This window comes from Rhinolophus ferrumequinum, chromosome 7, assembly GCF_004115265.2.
Source record: "Rhinolophus ferrumequinum isolate MPI-CBG mRhiFer1 chromosome 7, mRhiFer1_v1.p, whole genome shotgun sequence".
Taxonomy (NCBI): Eukaryota; Metazoa; Chordata; class Mammalia; order Chiroptera; family Rhinolophidae; genus Rhinolophus; species Rhinolophus ferrumequinum.
The window spans coordinates 34,073,020-34,089,422 of NC_046290.1; the positions used below are offsets into that span (position 1 = coordinate 34,073,020).

The 16,403-nt window shown below is 44.4% G+C and overlaps 1 protein-coding gene across 1 annotated transcript in view; it reads right to left on the reverse strand.

Moving 5' to 3' along the window:
* Positions 1-16,052, reverse strand: part of LOC117025366 (chondroitin sulfate proteoglycan 4-like) — a 55,455-nt gene extending 39,403 nt beyond the window's left edge. The window contains exons 1-3 of the mRNA XM_033111277.1: positions 15,262-16,052; positions 4,909-5,072; positions 1,007-4,567 (exon numbers count right to left, since the gene is read on the reverse strand). Coding sequence (XP_032967168.1) covers positions 1,007-4,567; positions 4,909-5,072; positions 15,262-15,520 — 3,984 coding nt within the window. The 5' untranslated portion in view covers positions 15,521-16,052. The remainder of the gene's footprint in view (positions 1-1,006; positions 4,568-4,908; positions 5,073-15,261) is intronic.
* Between the last annotated feature and the right edge of the window lie 351 nt (positions 16,053-16,403).

Sequence of the window (16,403 nt, forward strand, 5' to 3'; positions counted from 1 at the left end):
TGCAGCCTTTAAACCGATGATTATAAATCTATGTAAAAACATGGAGGATTGTACACCTGAAATCTATGTAATTTTACTAACAATTTTCACCCCAATAAATTTTTTTAAAAATATGGAGGATTATGTTCTAAGACTAATATTTCAAAATACAGACTATAAGATACAAAAAAAACCCCTCATTACTTAGTCAACTATTTCTGATTTGAATTCATTTCTACTTGATGTTGTTGACTGCATTTAGCAAGCAAGTAAACTTGTTTGCAATCTTGAGGGTAGATTCAGACAGAACACCCAGCATTTGTGGCAATCGTCATAAATCACTTTACACACCCTGTACAAGATTACCCTACAAAGAACACTTTCTCTTAACTCTGATCAGCAGGGCTGTGCCTGCTGGAAGTTTCCAAGTAGCAGTCCCGGGGAACCAGGTAGCTTCTGGTGTGAGGTCTCATGCCTGGAATTCTACTGGTCTAGGCAAATTTTATCCATCAATTTCAAGAAACTAAATACAGCTACATTCAGAGCTAAGGAAATAAACTGTGTAATATGGTATCCTCTGCTGGTTTAAGAATCCTTTTTATGATTGCTAGGTTACTCAAAGTTTTTATACACTGCTTCATCACATTACAAATGTAACTCATACCAAATAAAATATTGGCAGTGTCGCTATGAAAAACTTTAAAAATAAGGCTCTTTTATTTACATGCCCTGCTCATTCCCAGTTCATCCTACACTAAACACTCACACATACTTGTGTGCCTGTGTACACACAGCTTTAAAATGAGGCTTAGTATTGCTTACATTCCGTTTCCAACTATAGTAAAATTAGCAGTATCTAAATAGTGAAAGCTTCCAGCATTTCTTCTCAACGGCATCTACATTTTATAAAAGCAATTCCAAATACCAGAAAAGAAATTAACACAAAAATAGCTTTCAGAAGCAAACAGATTATTTGCCCTATGATTCTGGGAGTGGGAGACCGCATGGTGCCAGGACGACTACCTACCGGGAGTTTACCTCTACTCAGCTTTACTGGTTTTCCTTCTTCAACAACAAGGGTCTTGCTGTGTAGAACCTGGGTGCGATGTTGGTAGCTGTCCCAGGACACTTGCACATAGACGCCCACTTCCAAATATGTACCTTTAACTTTCACTGTCAAGTTGAACACATCAAAGTTGCCACTGCCGTCATGCATATAAATCACACGTCCTTGCTTCAAGTCATGCTGGGTAAACGAGTGGGTCATGGAGTTATTGAGCAGCACTCCACCATGCTTTGGGGGCCGCACGATGTGGAATGAGATCTCGCTGTCTGTTCTAACATCTTGGTTTGTGGTCACACTGAGGTTGGCTGCTGTGAGGGTGCTGTGATTTCCCCTCTGTACAAGCAGCCCAGTGTTGTTGGCTATCCGGATGTAGGGGTCTGACACACTGACCTCAAGAAGGGACGACGTGTAGTGGACGCCATCTGTCACAAACAGCACAAAGCGGGCCGAGTCTACACCTCGATGAATGAAGAGCACACGCCCTTCTTGGAGGTCGTCTTGCCTGAACTGGTAGAGTTTCTGAGTGGGGTCACTGGCTCGTACCAAGTCCCCATTTGGAATGCCCCGCCGGATGTATAGCAACTGCCCATCATCGAAATCTGAGTCTGGGTCGTGGTAACAGAGATCTGCCAGGGTCAACAAGCGCTGGCCATTCCGCACAACATGGAAGACCTTATCTATCATGCGCACTGGTCTCTCATCATTCTTTAGCCCAACGGAAATGGTGACTTTGATTTCTGGAGACAAATCTTCCATGTCAAGATCCCTGACATCTCTCTCTTGGCCTGTGGTGGAAGCCACAAGGAAGAATTCATCCCACTGGGTCTCAGAGTCATCGTGGACATACATCAGCCGTTCCCCCACTATGTCTTGATTAGTGAATGTGGTAACGTTGTCAGGACTTCCCAGAGAATCGGAAAAGTTAATCAGTTTCAGCGTCCCATGTTGAGGACTCTTGGTGATTTTATATTGCAAGGTCTGATTCTCCAGGGTGTGAGCGAATAATTCCGATTTTGTAATTAATTTCCCTTCTCCTTCTTTTACAAATAATCCTCTGTTGGTTAAAATAATGCGTGTCTTAGCGGTTTTAAAGCTTATTGTAAAAGTATACTCTTTTGATTCTATGTGTTTTGCAACAATCAAGAACCTAAAAGCATCTTGTGTGTCTTCCCTGAGCCTCTCCTGTGGTTCGTAAGTTATCTTTGAGTCTGTAATGTTTTCTTGGCTGAAGATTGAGTTTGTTTGTAGAACTTTATTGCCAAGTAGCAATTTTCCTTTCTTCGGTGGTGTCTGCAGTTTAAAATGTAGTTCCCTCTCAGCGACTTCCACACCCTCTGTCACAGCCCGTAAATGATCAGAATTCAATACTTGTCTGTTTATTTTATCGATCTCAAGAGGAACAATTTTCAGAAGAGTAAACTTTAGCCACTGTATAGTAACAGGAAACATCAGCTCTCCACTGGTTTTTCCTTCTATGTTAACTTTAAATTTAAAGTGATCTGTAACATTTTCTAGCTGCAATTCTCTGAATGTACTACAGTACCGGACCCGACCCCGATCAATGGAACGCTGAGAAAAGGTACTAACTTGTTTCCATTCACCACTTGACCCCTGCCGCTGAATCTGGCCAAACTGGGGTAGACGAGTAATAACATAGTGGGTCTCCATCTTATGGCGTTCACCATTAACCTCCACTGACAAGTTACTCTGTGTAATCAGAACTGTGCCACCCTGCTGTACAACCACCCCAGTTCTATTGGCCACTTCAAAGTTCCAAGGAACAGCCATGATCCGTAACACCACTGTATTGCTAACCAGCTCTCCGTCACTTGCTCTGAGAAGGACCCGGGAGTTCCGATGGCCCCTGTGCGCATAGAAAATGTTGCCATCTCTTAAATCTTCATGGGTAAAACCATTAATGGCTCTCCCAGGATCATTGGCATTTTCTAAAAACCCAGAATCTGAATTGAAGTTGCCAAGAATTGAAAAACTAAGACTCAAAGAATCCGTGTCAGGGTCTGACACATGTATTATATTTGGAGTCAGTCGTTTCTTAGAGTTCTCAAAGAGAAGAAGCAAGTTTCCTTCGGGGAGCTTAAGGTGTGGGGGGTCATTTACTGGAATGACAATAATGTTAAACACATAGGGAACATGTCCTTGCAGATATAATGGCATTTTCTTCTTGCTGTTGGAAGAGACTGAAAATGTGAAATAATCCCTAGGTTCTTCTGAACCATCATGGACATACCAAACTTTTCCTTGCCCCAAATCTAACATAGTAAAAGCCTTCTCCATTTCCTGCTCAGGGGGAACATCTAATCGAAGGAAACCATGAATAGGCATTTCCTTTATTTTAAATAGTACTTGAGAATGATGGAGATTCAAATCCTTAAATTCCATATCCACTTTCACATGCCTTTGTTCCAGTAAGGCTTGCCCACCTTCTTGGACCTCCAAGTTATTCAGAACCAAGAAATAGCTACTCGCATCTTGAAGAAAAGGTTCACCCACCTCACGAACAGCAGTAGAAAGGGGAATTTCTGACTGAAGCAGGTTTTCTATGGTTGTTATAGAAGGATTTTCGGTATCACTATTCTTCATTTTACACCCAGCAGATATGTCTTTGGAAACAAGGGCATCCTTTAATGCTCTCTTTTCTGAGTTGGTTACCAAACCTTTTAAGCACCCTTTGAAAGAGATTCCTCGAGCAGATTTCCTATGCACAGAGGGAAGTTCTAACCTCTTAATTTCTTCTCTTTTATGGTTATCAAGACCTCCCACAAAGAGGGGGCCTTCAGATACAAATGGTTTGATTTGCAAAGGCAGCAACATCCTGACCCCTTGTTCATCCACCATCAGGTCCAGATAACTTTCAGTGAATCTGAGTCGAATAACATGCCACTTGTTGTCACTAACAAAGCCAAAAGAAGACAGCTGAGTATTACTTTTATTCCTTCCTACATGAGCCCTCAATATACTTTTAACTATTTCCAAAGCAACAAAATCTCCTTCTCTACCTGACTGAAATACAAGCAAGGCTTGTTCAGTTCCAGTCTGCAAAGCAAATTCCAGTAGCCCTTTTCCTTGCACTCTCCATTGTGGGAAGGTGACATAGGATCTGGAGCTGAAGAAGTTGATGGCTTCACCCTCTCCGGCAAAAAATTCATCATTGCATCCTAGTGACACCTCATAAACCTTCTTAAAACCAGGGTAAGATCTAAGGGATGTAAGGATCTCCCTCTGGTTAAATATCACATCCTCCACACATCCACGGAAATTGGGGAGCTCTTTATCTAGGTAAGGGACAGCAAGTCCACCGTGGCCTCCTATGTAGATTCCATGTTGAAAGTGCAAATTGCGCATCCCACCAGTGATTTGGCCAGTTGTCTCATAACGTTTATCAACAACCAAAGAGATAGTATCTTTAACACAGTCCAGTTCCACTAAATGCCAAGCCAAATCATCCATACGAAGCCTTTGCTCAGAAAGTACTTGTTCACCTGCACCCAAATTCACTCTCACCTGAAAGAGAAAGAATCATAAATTAATCAGTCTCATCTCATAGTGTTTTATGGAGAAAATGGGGCTATTCAGAGAGAGAGAGAAAGAGGGAGAAACTTGGACATGAAAATTCTTCCTACATTTATGGACTACATATTGAGATTAGAAATTTTCAGAGTCAGAATATTTAAGACATGCTGGTAAAATTGGAAAAGATCCCACCCTTACAAATGGCACATGATTTCATTCTAGTGAAATAATACTAATCAAAGGGACATTTATTTTGTTCTCTTTCTCTCTCACTGTCTTTCTTTCCAGTAATTGAATGCTTCCATGTTTTTAAGAATTTTTTTAAATCTTACCCATACGTTTCCTGAGAGAAGTTCTATTATACAGTAGTCATTTTTCCCAACTGCAAGAAAAAGTAATCCCTGTGGTTTACTTGTTTGAAATTTTAATCGAAGAGATAACTCAGAGGAAACTTCTCTGATGTTGAGCTCTACATAGCTTTCACCATAAAAAGATGCTAGGGAGAAATTTGAAAAAAAAGAAGTATAAGTTAGTAACTTTATCACACAATGATGATTCCACTTTATATTGTTACCTCCCTTCTGGGACTGAGCCTTCTAAAGAAAGATGCTTTACCCAACGCCACACCTGCTTCCTGGGGAGGCCCATGGATCCGACATGGGGGTATAAAAGCTCAATGTTCTCTCACCCCAACTCAAGACAGCTCTGATGGGTCAGCCCTTCTTTAGAACTCTCAAGAAGCGTGGCTGAGGCTTCCACTAAAACTGAATTGCTGCTCAACTTCTCCATCTACTCAATACTGCTTCCTTCCCTTCCACAGAGTTAATACCAAGTCACTGGTGGGTGAACTGATGTAATAGCAGAAGAGAACACATTAGTGGGCTACAAAATAGCAATCTATGAAAAATGTAGGGCCAATAGTAACCATGAGATCAATGGAATTGGGTGTCTATTGCCAAGTTTGAATGAAGTTTAAGTAAAAGATAAGGAAACGCTAGGAGAGATTTGTTGACAATTACAGGCTAAGTGTGAAGGCTGGAGGACTTCCCTGGTAGCATATAACTTTGTTCTCATATCCTACAGCAGGAGGCCAGAGGAAGTCGAGACTCCCACCCAGAAATTAATCATCAGAGTAGTGGAGCTCCAAATAAAGTCCCAACCAAGACAGGTTTGCTCTGACAAGGCTAAGGCCCTGGTTGGGGAAGAATGGAACCCTGACATATGGAATGGGGACATTTAGATTAATGCATTCAAATATCTTGGGTCCCCAGATCCCTCTGAAAACTCTTAGCCTGCAGAGGTAGCCTATTCCCCTATGAATGCTGGCACTCCCCTTGCTTAAAAAAGATGCAGAGGCTTCTCTCCACTAGCAACATGTGACCCCCGATATGTGCCCATCTCTCCTCCTGGCCACTAGACCAAAAACCAAGGTTAAGTTACAACATAACCTTTGTGGGGACATGCTGTGTTTGATATGGGAAGAAAGGGACTAGACCAGAAAGGAGCTGCAGGACCAATCTAGAATGTACTGCCAATAGCTGGAAGAATACACATGGGACTGAGGGTATCTGATCAAGGGGGCAGAAACATAAGGTTGAATAAGGAAGAATTCACAGATATGGGAGCACTCTCCAGGGACATAGGATGTAACACGCTGGCAAAGACTGCCGGAAGTGGTATAAACTCACTGCTAAGGTGGTTCCTAGAAACATAGAAAGTACAATGACCCAGTCTGAGACAGACATGACAGAATTGCCAGATGACAATTGGTGGAAGGGGAGATTAAAGGAATGGAAATGGTACATCTGGGATGGAGCATGAATAAGACCAAAAGCACATGAGATGGTAATGTCATCTCCACACTTGCACCAGCACCATTTCCTCAGCTCACACATATGACTTCATTGGGGCCCCTTATTACCAGCCGTGGGAGGAGCAAAACCCCTAAGCTTGGTTCATGGAGCAGTTAGCTTCATCACATGAGTGTAAGCTGAAAATGGCCTCCAACTGCACTATAGCTCTTCTCAAGGGTGGCTATGGAAAACACTGAGGGCAAATCCTCCAAATGGGTAGAATTTTGGGTGGTATACTTCATCATCCTCCTTATAAAAGAGAGAAGTGGCCTGAGGTTAAAATATATAAAGACTGATAGGTAGTTGGTAAATAGTCCAGCCAGATGGTCCGGAGACTAGAACGAGACAAATTGAAAGAGCAGGTACAAGGAGATGTGGGAGAGATGCATGAGTGTCATTATGAAGTGGGAAGATCTTTATATTGCATGTTAATGTCCACCAGAAATCATCCACCACAGAACAGGCATTAAACAACCAGGCAGACAAAATGACTTGGCCAGAGGCATCAGCCAGCTCCTCTCATCTGCCACCATGGGTGCAGATGGCACAATGGGGACACGATGAAGTACATATTCTATTAAAATTCCTTGTTTATTTATCCATCCCCTGCATTATTCCATGAGTTTCCTATGATCAGGGACCTTATCTTTTATACCTTTCTCTCTCCAATACCTAGCACAGTACCTGGCACACAGGTGGTATAATAGATTCTGTTGGTGCCCCATTTAGATCCCTTTTAATGGGTTGGTGCACACAGCTTCCAGCTGATTAACTTTGTTATGCAGAAATTTCCATAAAAGTATAACCCCTGCCTTGGAGGGCAACCGATAGCCAATAACTGATTGAAACAGATGTGTAAAGTATGTAGAACTCTGTGTTGCCACTCATATTCCAGTGCTCTCCGTGGGATCAGGCTGACATTACATCAGCTGAAATCACGTCTTTGCTTGGTTGCTTCTGGGGCCCTATCTTGCTTCCCTCACGTCCTTACAGTTCTCTCCTTGTAGTCCTCACTCAATAATTCACTTAACACAAGAATCCCCTGCTTAATCCTGTTTCTCTAGGGAACCACAGCTAAGATAGGCAGGGAGCAAGTAAGCATTTACTGAATCAAACTAAACTAACCTACTAGACCCTTATTTTATAATTGAGTAAATTCAGACCTAGAGAAGCTTAGGGATTTACCGAACGTCAACAATTAGTTAGAAATAGAGCTAAGACAAAAACCAGGCATTCCCAACCACTAATCCAGTGTTTTTACCAAGACATGAAGTTGATACAGAGATGATTATGATCTCGACAGACTTTCTCAAATATGTACAAGCACCCTTTTCTCCAGTTAAAAACAGCCATTAATAATTAAACTCAATAAAACTAGATTGTAGAGTTACGGTCATAAAGTTGACATAAGCAATTACAACCCCACTAGCTGTTCTAGTTTATCCCCCTGGCCCTCCCATTACTGAATCCCCACACTCCAATTTTTGAAAGACTTAGGCTGTATTGTTAAGTTTTCAAAACCAGGAAATGTTTTCTAAATCGTAAAATCTACCCCTGAGAATGACTAAGTAATGTTAATAAACAACATCCCTATATTTTCCCATGGTTCACCTCTCTGGCACTAAATCAATTCTAGTCCCGGCTGGTGGCTATAAATTTCCATTGCCTCAGGGGGAAAAACAAGGAAACAGGTTTAAAACTTCTGGTTTTAAAACTTCCTCACATTCCTCTAAATTGACCCCAACTTTTGTGGCCCCCAGTAAGTGCCTCAAAACAACAATGAAAAACAAAGAGAAGCACACGTAAAACCAACTCCTAGAAAAAGAAAGGTGATCTCTACCTGCAGTGAAGGAAAAGGTATGATTTCAGTATTATATGGGTGTAGCAAATTGAGTTCAACAAAAATCAAAGCAACGTCCCCGTTTTGTGGGCTTAAATAAAAGGTGAAATGGTTGAATGGAAGTCAAAGTTTGGCAGTAAGGTGGGTAAAATAATTTTCACGGAAAGTAAGCATTTCTATTTCTTTCTAATTTCTCCCAAGTGGTTGACTATTTATTTTCTCTACCTTAGAATTGGTTCCCATTCGTTCTTCCAAGCTACATCTTTCTGGGTTTTTGTTTGATTCATGTTTTGTGTTTGTTTTGGGGTTTGTTTTTTGGGGAGGAGGGTCTTACTATTTATTAAGCACCTACGATGTGCCAGTACTATCAGGAGTTGGAGGTAGGGAATTAATAAGACAAAGGGGCTTGCAATCAGAGGAGAAAGCTGCTCAGACGGAAGAGCTCATCCAAGTGATGTAGCAGAAGCTTGTTGGGGACCCAGCTGGGATATGAGGGAAGGAGCAATCTAATTATAAGTCATCTCTCCCTGGAAGATTTAAGTGTGCCATTCTACGCGCACTTATTCTGGCCACAAATATATCAAGTGTTTGTTTGGTACTGGGGATTCAATGGTGAACGAGATAGACTGCTGATTAAGCAATTACAGTTGCTAGATTATTAACTGTGAAATGCAGACCAAAACAGAAGCACTTGGCCTAGTCAGGGAGGGTGAAGTAAGGGCTCCTAGGCAAGGCAGTGGCTGCTAAGAAGAGCTGGTGACGGGTGAAGGAGAAGGAGAGAAAAAAGAGAGGAGAAATAGGAAGGAAGGAAAGAGATGACGGCAAGGAACTGTAGGTCCAGTCTGGCTGAGCACAGTGTGAGGGCGGTAAGGAAGCCAGGGTAGAAGTTGCAGAGTCACGAGAGTTCAGAGTCAGTCAGAGGGCAAATGCCGCTGCATCCATCTGAAAGGCTTTCCCAATTCAAAATGTGCATGTGTGCGCAAGCGCGCACACACACACACACACACACACACACACACTTGCAAATGCACACACTCAGTGGGTAGCTACGCCCTCAAGGTCCTTATCATGATCTCTAATTACTTTCTTTGTTTTTGTGGTTATTATTCAGCCGCAATGCCAAACCACCATAAATAGGATGTAAGATTTTGAAGTCAGGAGCCTTTATTAGCCGTGATTTCTGCTCAATATTCAGCATCTACGACAGCACGCAGCACATAGTAGGCACTCAATAAATGATAGCTTTGGAAGCCAACTCAAAGGGTTCAGATTCAATCCAAAAGGGGCCATGAAGGGATCAAACAGGGAAATGACCCAATCAGATGGCAATTAAGAAGTTGACTCTGGATGAAATGCAGAGAAAGAATTCAAAGGAATAGCGGGAGCAGGGAAGCAGACGGGGAGAAGTGGGTGGGCTCGGGAGATATTTAAAGTTGGACTCTCAGGGAAGGGAAAGAGAGAAGACAAGGGGGCAAATCCAGATTAACTTCTAGATTTCTGGCTGGGCATCTCCTTACTGAGAAGGAGACCGTGGGAGGGAGGCTTTGGTTTCCTTTTGCTCTGTTACGGTGGTGCGTGTAGGACAAGAAATTTTCAATGAACAGGGGAGCAAATGGCTGACTGACCAACTGGATCCCCAAGGGTAGGGGCCCACTCACCAGAGGGCCTTACAAATGATATTAAGAAGGTTGAACCTTACTCTGCAGACAGTGGAGAAGCACTAGTGGTTTTCAGTTGGGAAGAGACGTATCGGTTGTGTGTTTTAGAAAGATCAGTCTGGTGACTCTGGGGGAGAACCACGAGTAGGGAGAACCAGTGAAAACTTACTGAGAAAGTATTTCAAAAAAAGATTTCAGAACACTTTGCTTTCACTGAAAATTTGAATTGCTTTTTCATAATATAATATTTGGGGTAATTTTATATTGGACCTTTTCACATATTGCCCCTCTTCCAAATATGTTCTACAGATGACATATCATAAGTGTAGAAGCTTATTTTAAAAATTAAAATAAAAAACAACAGAAACAAAAACTTCTCTGCTAAAGTATTTGTATTATACTAAGTCCTAAGGTGAAGCCCTCAGAGGAGCTTTATAACATTATACAACAGCTCTCCGTCATGCTGTGTCATTGGAGTGGAATAACTTTACTGGGAAAGAAAAGCTACATTTTGCCCCACAAACCTATTCTTAAGGATCTCTACAGTGTTTTACTAAGGTATCGTGTTGCATGCTTTACCAAACTGAAGTTGAATATTTATTCAAGAGATAACTAACTTTATCCAGAGCACTCTGAGAAAGAAGAAAACTTACAAGTAAGAAATAACAGCACACACAGCTAACATGCACTGGGAGGCCCAACCTCCATATTCATTGAAAGCAACCCCCAGCAGGGACAGTTCTAAAAGTCTCTCCAACAAAACTCGGGTCCCCTAATATTTAAATTGGAACAAAATGAATGAGCAGAAGACATATTTGCTCCATGGCTGCAGAGCAGGCAGTTGAGGGGATGTTGAGCTAGGGGATTGGGGGGTAGAGGGGTGGCGGTGTGGGAGGGAGTCTCTGGCACCACATCTCTATGCTAAATGTGTTGCTGACACTGTTGGGAGGGTGAGCTGGGGCGGGTAGTAGGCCCAGAGGGTGCAAATCTTGGGTTTCCAGGTAGAGTCCAAGCAATTCACAGCCCTGGAATTCTTGCTGTTTCAGAACAGGGCTCACCAGGCTCTCATGTTTCATTCATTCTCCAAACATTAGCCTCCATGCCAACTGCTTAGGCTGCAAAGAGAAAACCAACACTTAGCCTTGCCCTTATTGCCTCTCAATGCGGCACTCTCCAGGTCTCTGCATATGGACCTGCAGACTGTGCCCTGCACAACTCCAAGGGGAGCTATTCATATAGGCTGCAGATTTCTGCAGCACCCCTTGGAATGGAGCAGTGAGGCAGACCTGACAACTCCCTCCTTAGTGACTGTAGAGCCTGGGACCTCTCCTGGGTGTTCCACTATGTGACCCTTATGCGTTTCCATGTTGGCTACCCTACTGTCAGAAAGCTTCCCAGGTCCCAGCCACAGTCTTTGGAGTAAGTGCTAGACCCAGCTTCATTCCCCACAGAGCAGAACCTTCCCTAAAGCTCCCAGCCTCTTCATTCTTCTCTGATGGCATGCTTGATCTCTGTCAGAACTATCTATATGGCTCTTGTATTATCGCTTTTACTAGGACAGAAATTCCCTGCATAAGTTTCCTATTGTTGCTATAACAAATTACTATAAATTTAATGGCTTAAAATGATGCAGATTTATTGTCTTACAGTTCTGGAAGTTAGAAATCCAAAATAGGTCTCACGGAGCTAAAATTAAGGTGTCTGCAAGGCTGCATTCCTTCTGGAGGTTCTAGGGGAAAATCTGTTTCCTTGCCTTTCATCTTCTAGAGACTACCGCATTTCCTGGCTTGTGACAGCAGCCAGCAATCACATCACTCTGACCTCTGCTTCCATCATCACATCTCTTTCTCTGACTCTGACTCTTCTGCCTCCCTCTTATAATAACCTTGTAACTGCATTTAGGGCCCAACTGGATAATTCAGGAGAATTTCCCCATCTCAAAATCCTTAATTTTGATCACATCTGCAGAGTCCCTTTTGCCACTGAAAGTAACATATTCCATGTTCTGAGAATTAGTATGTGAACTTTTTTTTGGGGGGGGTGACATGTTATTCAGCCCACCACCATCCCCAGGGGGGATTCAGTCACTCATACTTTTATTGAATACCTATCATTTGTAGGTACTGCACTAAGGGCTGGGAATACAGAGGTGAATGAAGCAGTAGCATTGGAAAACACCCCAGAAGCAGAGGGTATGAGTTTTGTTTGTGCTTTGTGTAACCTATACAGCTATATTTTTGGTTAAGTTAATTTTGTTTTAAATAAGAGATTTGAAATAAAAACCTGGGCTTTTTGGTTTCCCTACATAAGTCAGCCACTCAGGCTACTCTGGGACCCTTTTATTCCCACAGAGCATCACCCATGAGTGGGGTGTGGATGCTCCAGCACCACAGGTCCCCACGCCACAGCACCCCCTGCCACTCCAGCTGCTGCTAGCCCCACCATGACTCCCTGGCCACTGTAAGTGGGTTTGGGCACCACGGCTTCAGGCAGAAATGGCAAGTGAGGTGCCAGGATTCTTCACTGCAGAGCCAGAAGAAAATATTAGGACTTCTGGCAGTGGGGGGGGGGGGGTATCTAAAAAAGAAAGAACTGAAGCTTTATTCATCTCTGTGTTACAGATGGATTGGCATCGTGTTGGCATGTGAGTCTCACCTACTGGGTACACAAGTCTCCCTAAGGGAAAAGAATTTCTACAAGGGGTAAGGGTTGACAGGGTTCCCTCTCTCTCCCTCTCTTTCCCCATTCAGTCACACACCACATGGGGGTTTGCCTGATTAACTGGGTTGACAATATTACCTCTCCATAACTAAACAAATCCTCACAAAAAGGATCATTTACTTAAAATACAAAATAAAAAATAAATGAAAAAACTCCAGCAAATGCAACAATTTTAAAGAATGTTCTTAAGGAGAGAATTTCCCTGGTAGTTCAACGGGAACAACTTCAACCATTTTTTCACCCATAAACCAGCTGAATTGCTGTTAACTGTGAACACACCCATTTTTAAGCAGTTTTGGGTTCAAGTCAATTTGGAGATCCAAACACTCAGCTCACTGCTTAATTCAACATTAAATTTTATGATTCTATTTTCCCTTATATGTTCACCATTGTATTTCTGAGTCTTTTATTTTTTAATTTCAACCTTTTAAAAGGGTCAGGATGACTTAAAAATTCCTGCAAACAAGTCATAGATTAAATATATAAATAATGCAAAGAAACTGACAAGAAGGTATGTGAAAAATGAGAAATTATTGAACAATTGACAACATGTCTAGTATTAAGTGTATACCGTACCTTGAGAAAGTGGTTAGTGACAGTACTGATATTTGATTTGCAAATAGAGATATGCTGGGGATGTATACTGAAGATATTCTTACTGAGACAATCTGTTTACCAGACAAAGGTGGCTTTCTGCTGTGGTGAGACTCGCCAAGGGAGGACACATCACCCTATGTCCTCTAAGAAACCAAGTTTGACAATTAGATTCTTCAAAGCAACAGACTGAATCGCACAAAGAGATAAGGAAGAAACGTAAATTCAGATCACACATCTGGCTGATCACACACTCAAGAAAATATTCTCCAAAATGCTCCAAAGTAGCTTTTGTTACGACCTCAGTATCAATATTTGTCATGCAATTGGAGCCATGGGTGAAGAACAGTATATGTGTTAAAGTATATGTTATGTAATTTTTATTCAATAAATCTCCTCTGTCAACATTTGGAACCCCCTAAGTGGATATCTTACCCATTGGCTCTTGGCCTCATACCCTAGTTAATTGCACAGAAGAAGAGGAAAGAGGGTAATGAGTGGGAAAGGAGGGAACATTTATTGAGTAGTCCTCATGCTGCTAGGAAGTCTTACACAGTATTTTATTCAAGACTCTCTGAAGAAGCTAGTATCTCAATTTTACAGATGCAAAATCAAGACCTAGAGAAGTGAAGTAACTTTCCCAAAGTCAATCTGAGAATATATGATAGCACCAGATTGAAGCCCAAAGTCCATCTGACTCCAAAGCCATGGGCTTTTCATCACCATACACTGACCATCAGGATCTCGGGCTCATTGTCCATCACACCCAATCTGTTCCCCAATGTCCTCTCAGATCTCTGGCCTGCAGCTCACACTTTCCCCCTCAAAGCCACACCAAAGAATCAAATTACAAAAAAAAAATTCAGACTTCCAGTTCCCTGATTGGCCCAATCCACCCTGCCTGCCTGGCAGAAAGTGGAGGGGGAAGGGGTAGAGGAAGAACCAGGAATGAAGGAGGAAGATGAGGAGGGAGGAGCTCTGGAAGGGCCCTGGAAACAGCAGGACTGGGGCAGAGCTGGAGGAACTAGAATGAGACCCGGGGCCACAGGGAAGAGGGAGGCAGTCACTATTACAGGTTAGTCACCGCTGGAACGTTACTCCACAGCTCCTAGTGAAACCTTCAGGCGTCGTCGTCGGCAGCAGTGACCCTGTCTGCGCCTAAACAAAGTAAATAAGCGTCCAGAATTTAATGTGACCACTACAAAGAGATACAGGCCTTTGATCAAGAATGTGTTCTAAAAATGGCTCGAAGGAAGTCTTTTGTTGAACTGAATTAAATTTCAAAGAGCCATGGAAGGCGGGAAGGCCCAAGTGCTGGGTTCGATTATATGAAAGTCTCAGTAACTAGATTTGATTAGTAATCTTTGACTTCTAAAGAGCACTATGGAAATGTAAAGCACTAACAGCGAATTGGGCACAGAAAATGTAAGCGAACATGTAGAGGGATTTATGGAACAATAGGCCAGCAATCAGAGGATTTCGGGGTTGAGTTTAAGGTCCCCAAACCTGTGATGGTCACGTGAGTCCCAGTAACTCACACGGGGCCTGAGTAAGGGGCAAAGCTGAAAAGGATCAGAAGGGAGGACAGCAGGAATCCTTCATGCTGCTACTTGGAGTACAACCAGGAGACCGGCTTTGAAACCCCAACTCCGCGGCGAGGATCGCGCGGAGGTCAGGTACAGGGCCCTCCCCTGGGGCTCCACGCCTGGCCGGAACCGGAGGGGCCAGGCCGCACAGAGCCGGCAGTTGGAAGTTTTCCGCGACGGCGCCGAAGCCACTGTGCAGGACCGAGGAGTCTCCTCCCCCGGGCGCCCAGCTCAGGAAGGAACGCCCGGCCCGAGAGTTCAAGTCGGAATCGCGGCAGCACTGGCCCGGCCGCAGCGTTTCTGGGGCTCCGGGAGCACAGGGGGAGGTCTCCCTGCCCGCGCCCTACCTTCTGCTCGCCACCCGCCCTCTCCTAGCGGGCCCCGCGCGCGGCCGGCCGGGGAAGGGACGGGGAGGGGAAGTTGGGACGCGTACCTCCGAGCGCCCCGCGCGCCCCGCAGAGCCCCATGCAGGCGGCGAGCAGCACAAGGCAGCGAGCCCCGAGCCGCCCCATCCCGCCGCGGCGGCCCCGCGCCCAGCGCTCGCTCCCGGCGGCCGCCGAGCTACCTGCACCGGCCCCTCTCCGCCCGCGGCCCTGACCAGTAGTCTGGCAAGGGGGCGCCGCCCCCAACCAGCTCGGGGGCTGGACCGGGGCGGAGAGAGCCCTTTGCAACCTGCAGCTGTTGCACCTCATCAGCTCTCGTCTTCACTCTAGGATCCGCGGCCTTCCGGCCCACGGTGAAATCAGACGGCTCTGGTGCGAGGGTCCCAGCACCCACACAGGCGCCAGAGGACACTGCGTACGTGGCCCTCGCCCTGCGGGGCACGATCTGCCATGGAGTTAAGTGTGCGAGCAGGCGATGGTGACAAACGGAGCCTGGAGGAGTTGGGAGGAGGGAGAAGGATTCCTAGAGGGGGTAGGACCCTAACACAGCTTTGAGGCCGCCAGTGGCCCTGGCCAGAATGAGCTCCAGGAGGGCAGGCGGTTATTTTTTGATTGCTGTATCCCCAGTGTGTTCCTGGTGCATGGACACCAGCAAATATGTGTTGGATGAATGAGTAAGAATGAGAGAGGAGAAAACGACATAATCAATCCTCAAATGTGAGCTTTATTTTTATTTTAAAGGACAGTCCCTGTCATGTAGGGACTCTGGTCCAGTTCCCCGCACAAGAATGCAGGACATGGTGAGGCCAAAAAGGAACACCAGTGGAGCCATGGATAGGGGAGTCATACCACTATATTCTCCCTGGTGGCTGGGTTGGAGACACAGGAGGCAGGAGCTGCAATCTGCCATCTGCTCTGCCAACCAACTTGCTAGCTGCAATCCACCATCCGCTTCTCCGCCAACCCCGTAGAGTAGCCACGGCAATTATATTAGTGGCTAATGGCTAACTGCTAACAGCTGATGGTCACCCAGCCACAGCGGATGGCCATCTGATTACAGCTGATGGCCATCTAATAACCGAGCCAACACCTTTCCCCGTGAGGTCGAGAGCCTGGAAACTCAGTCCCTCAAAGTAGTTCATTGAATTTGGGGAGCAACTATCTATCAGATGAATCATTCAAGGCCATAAGT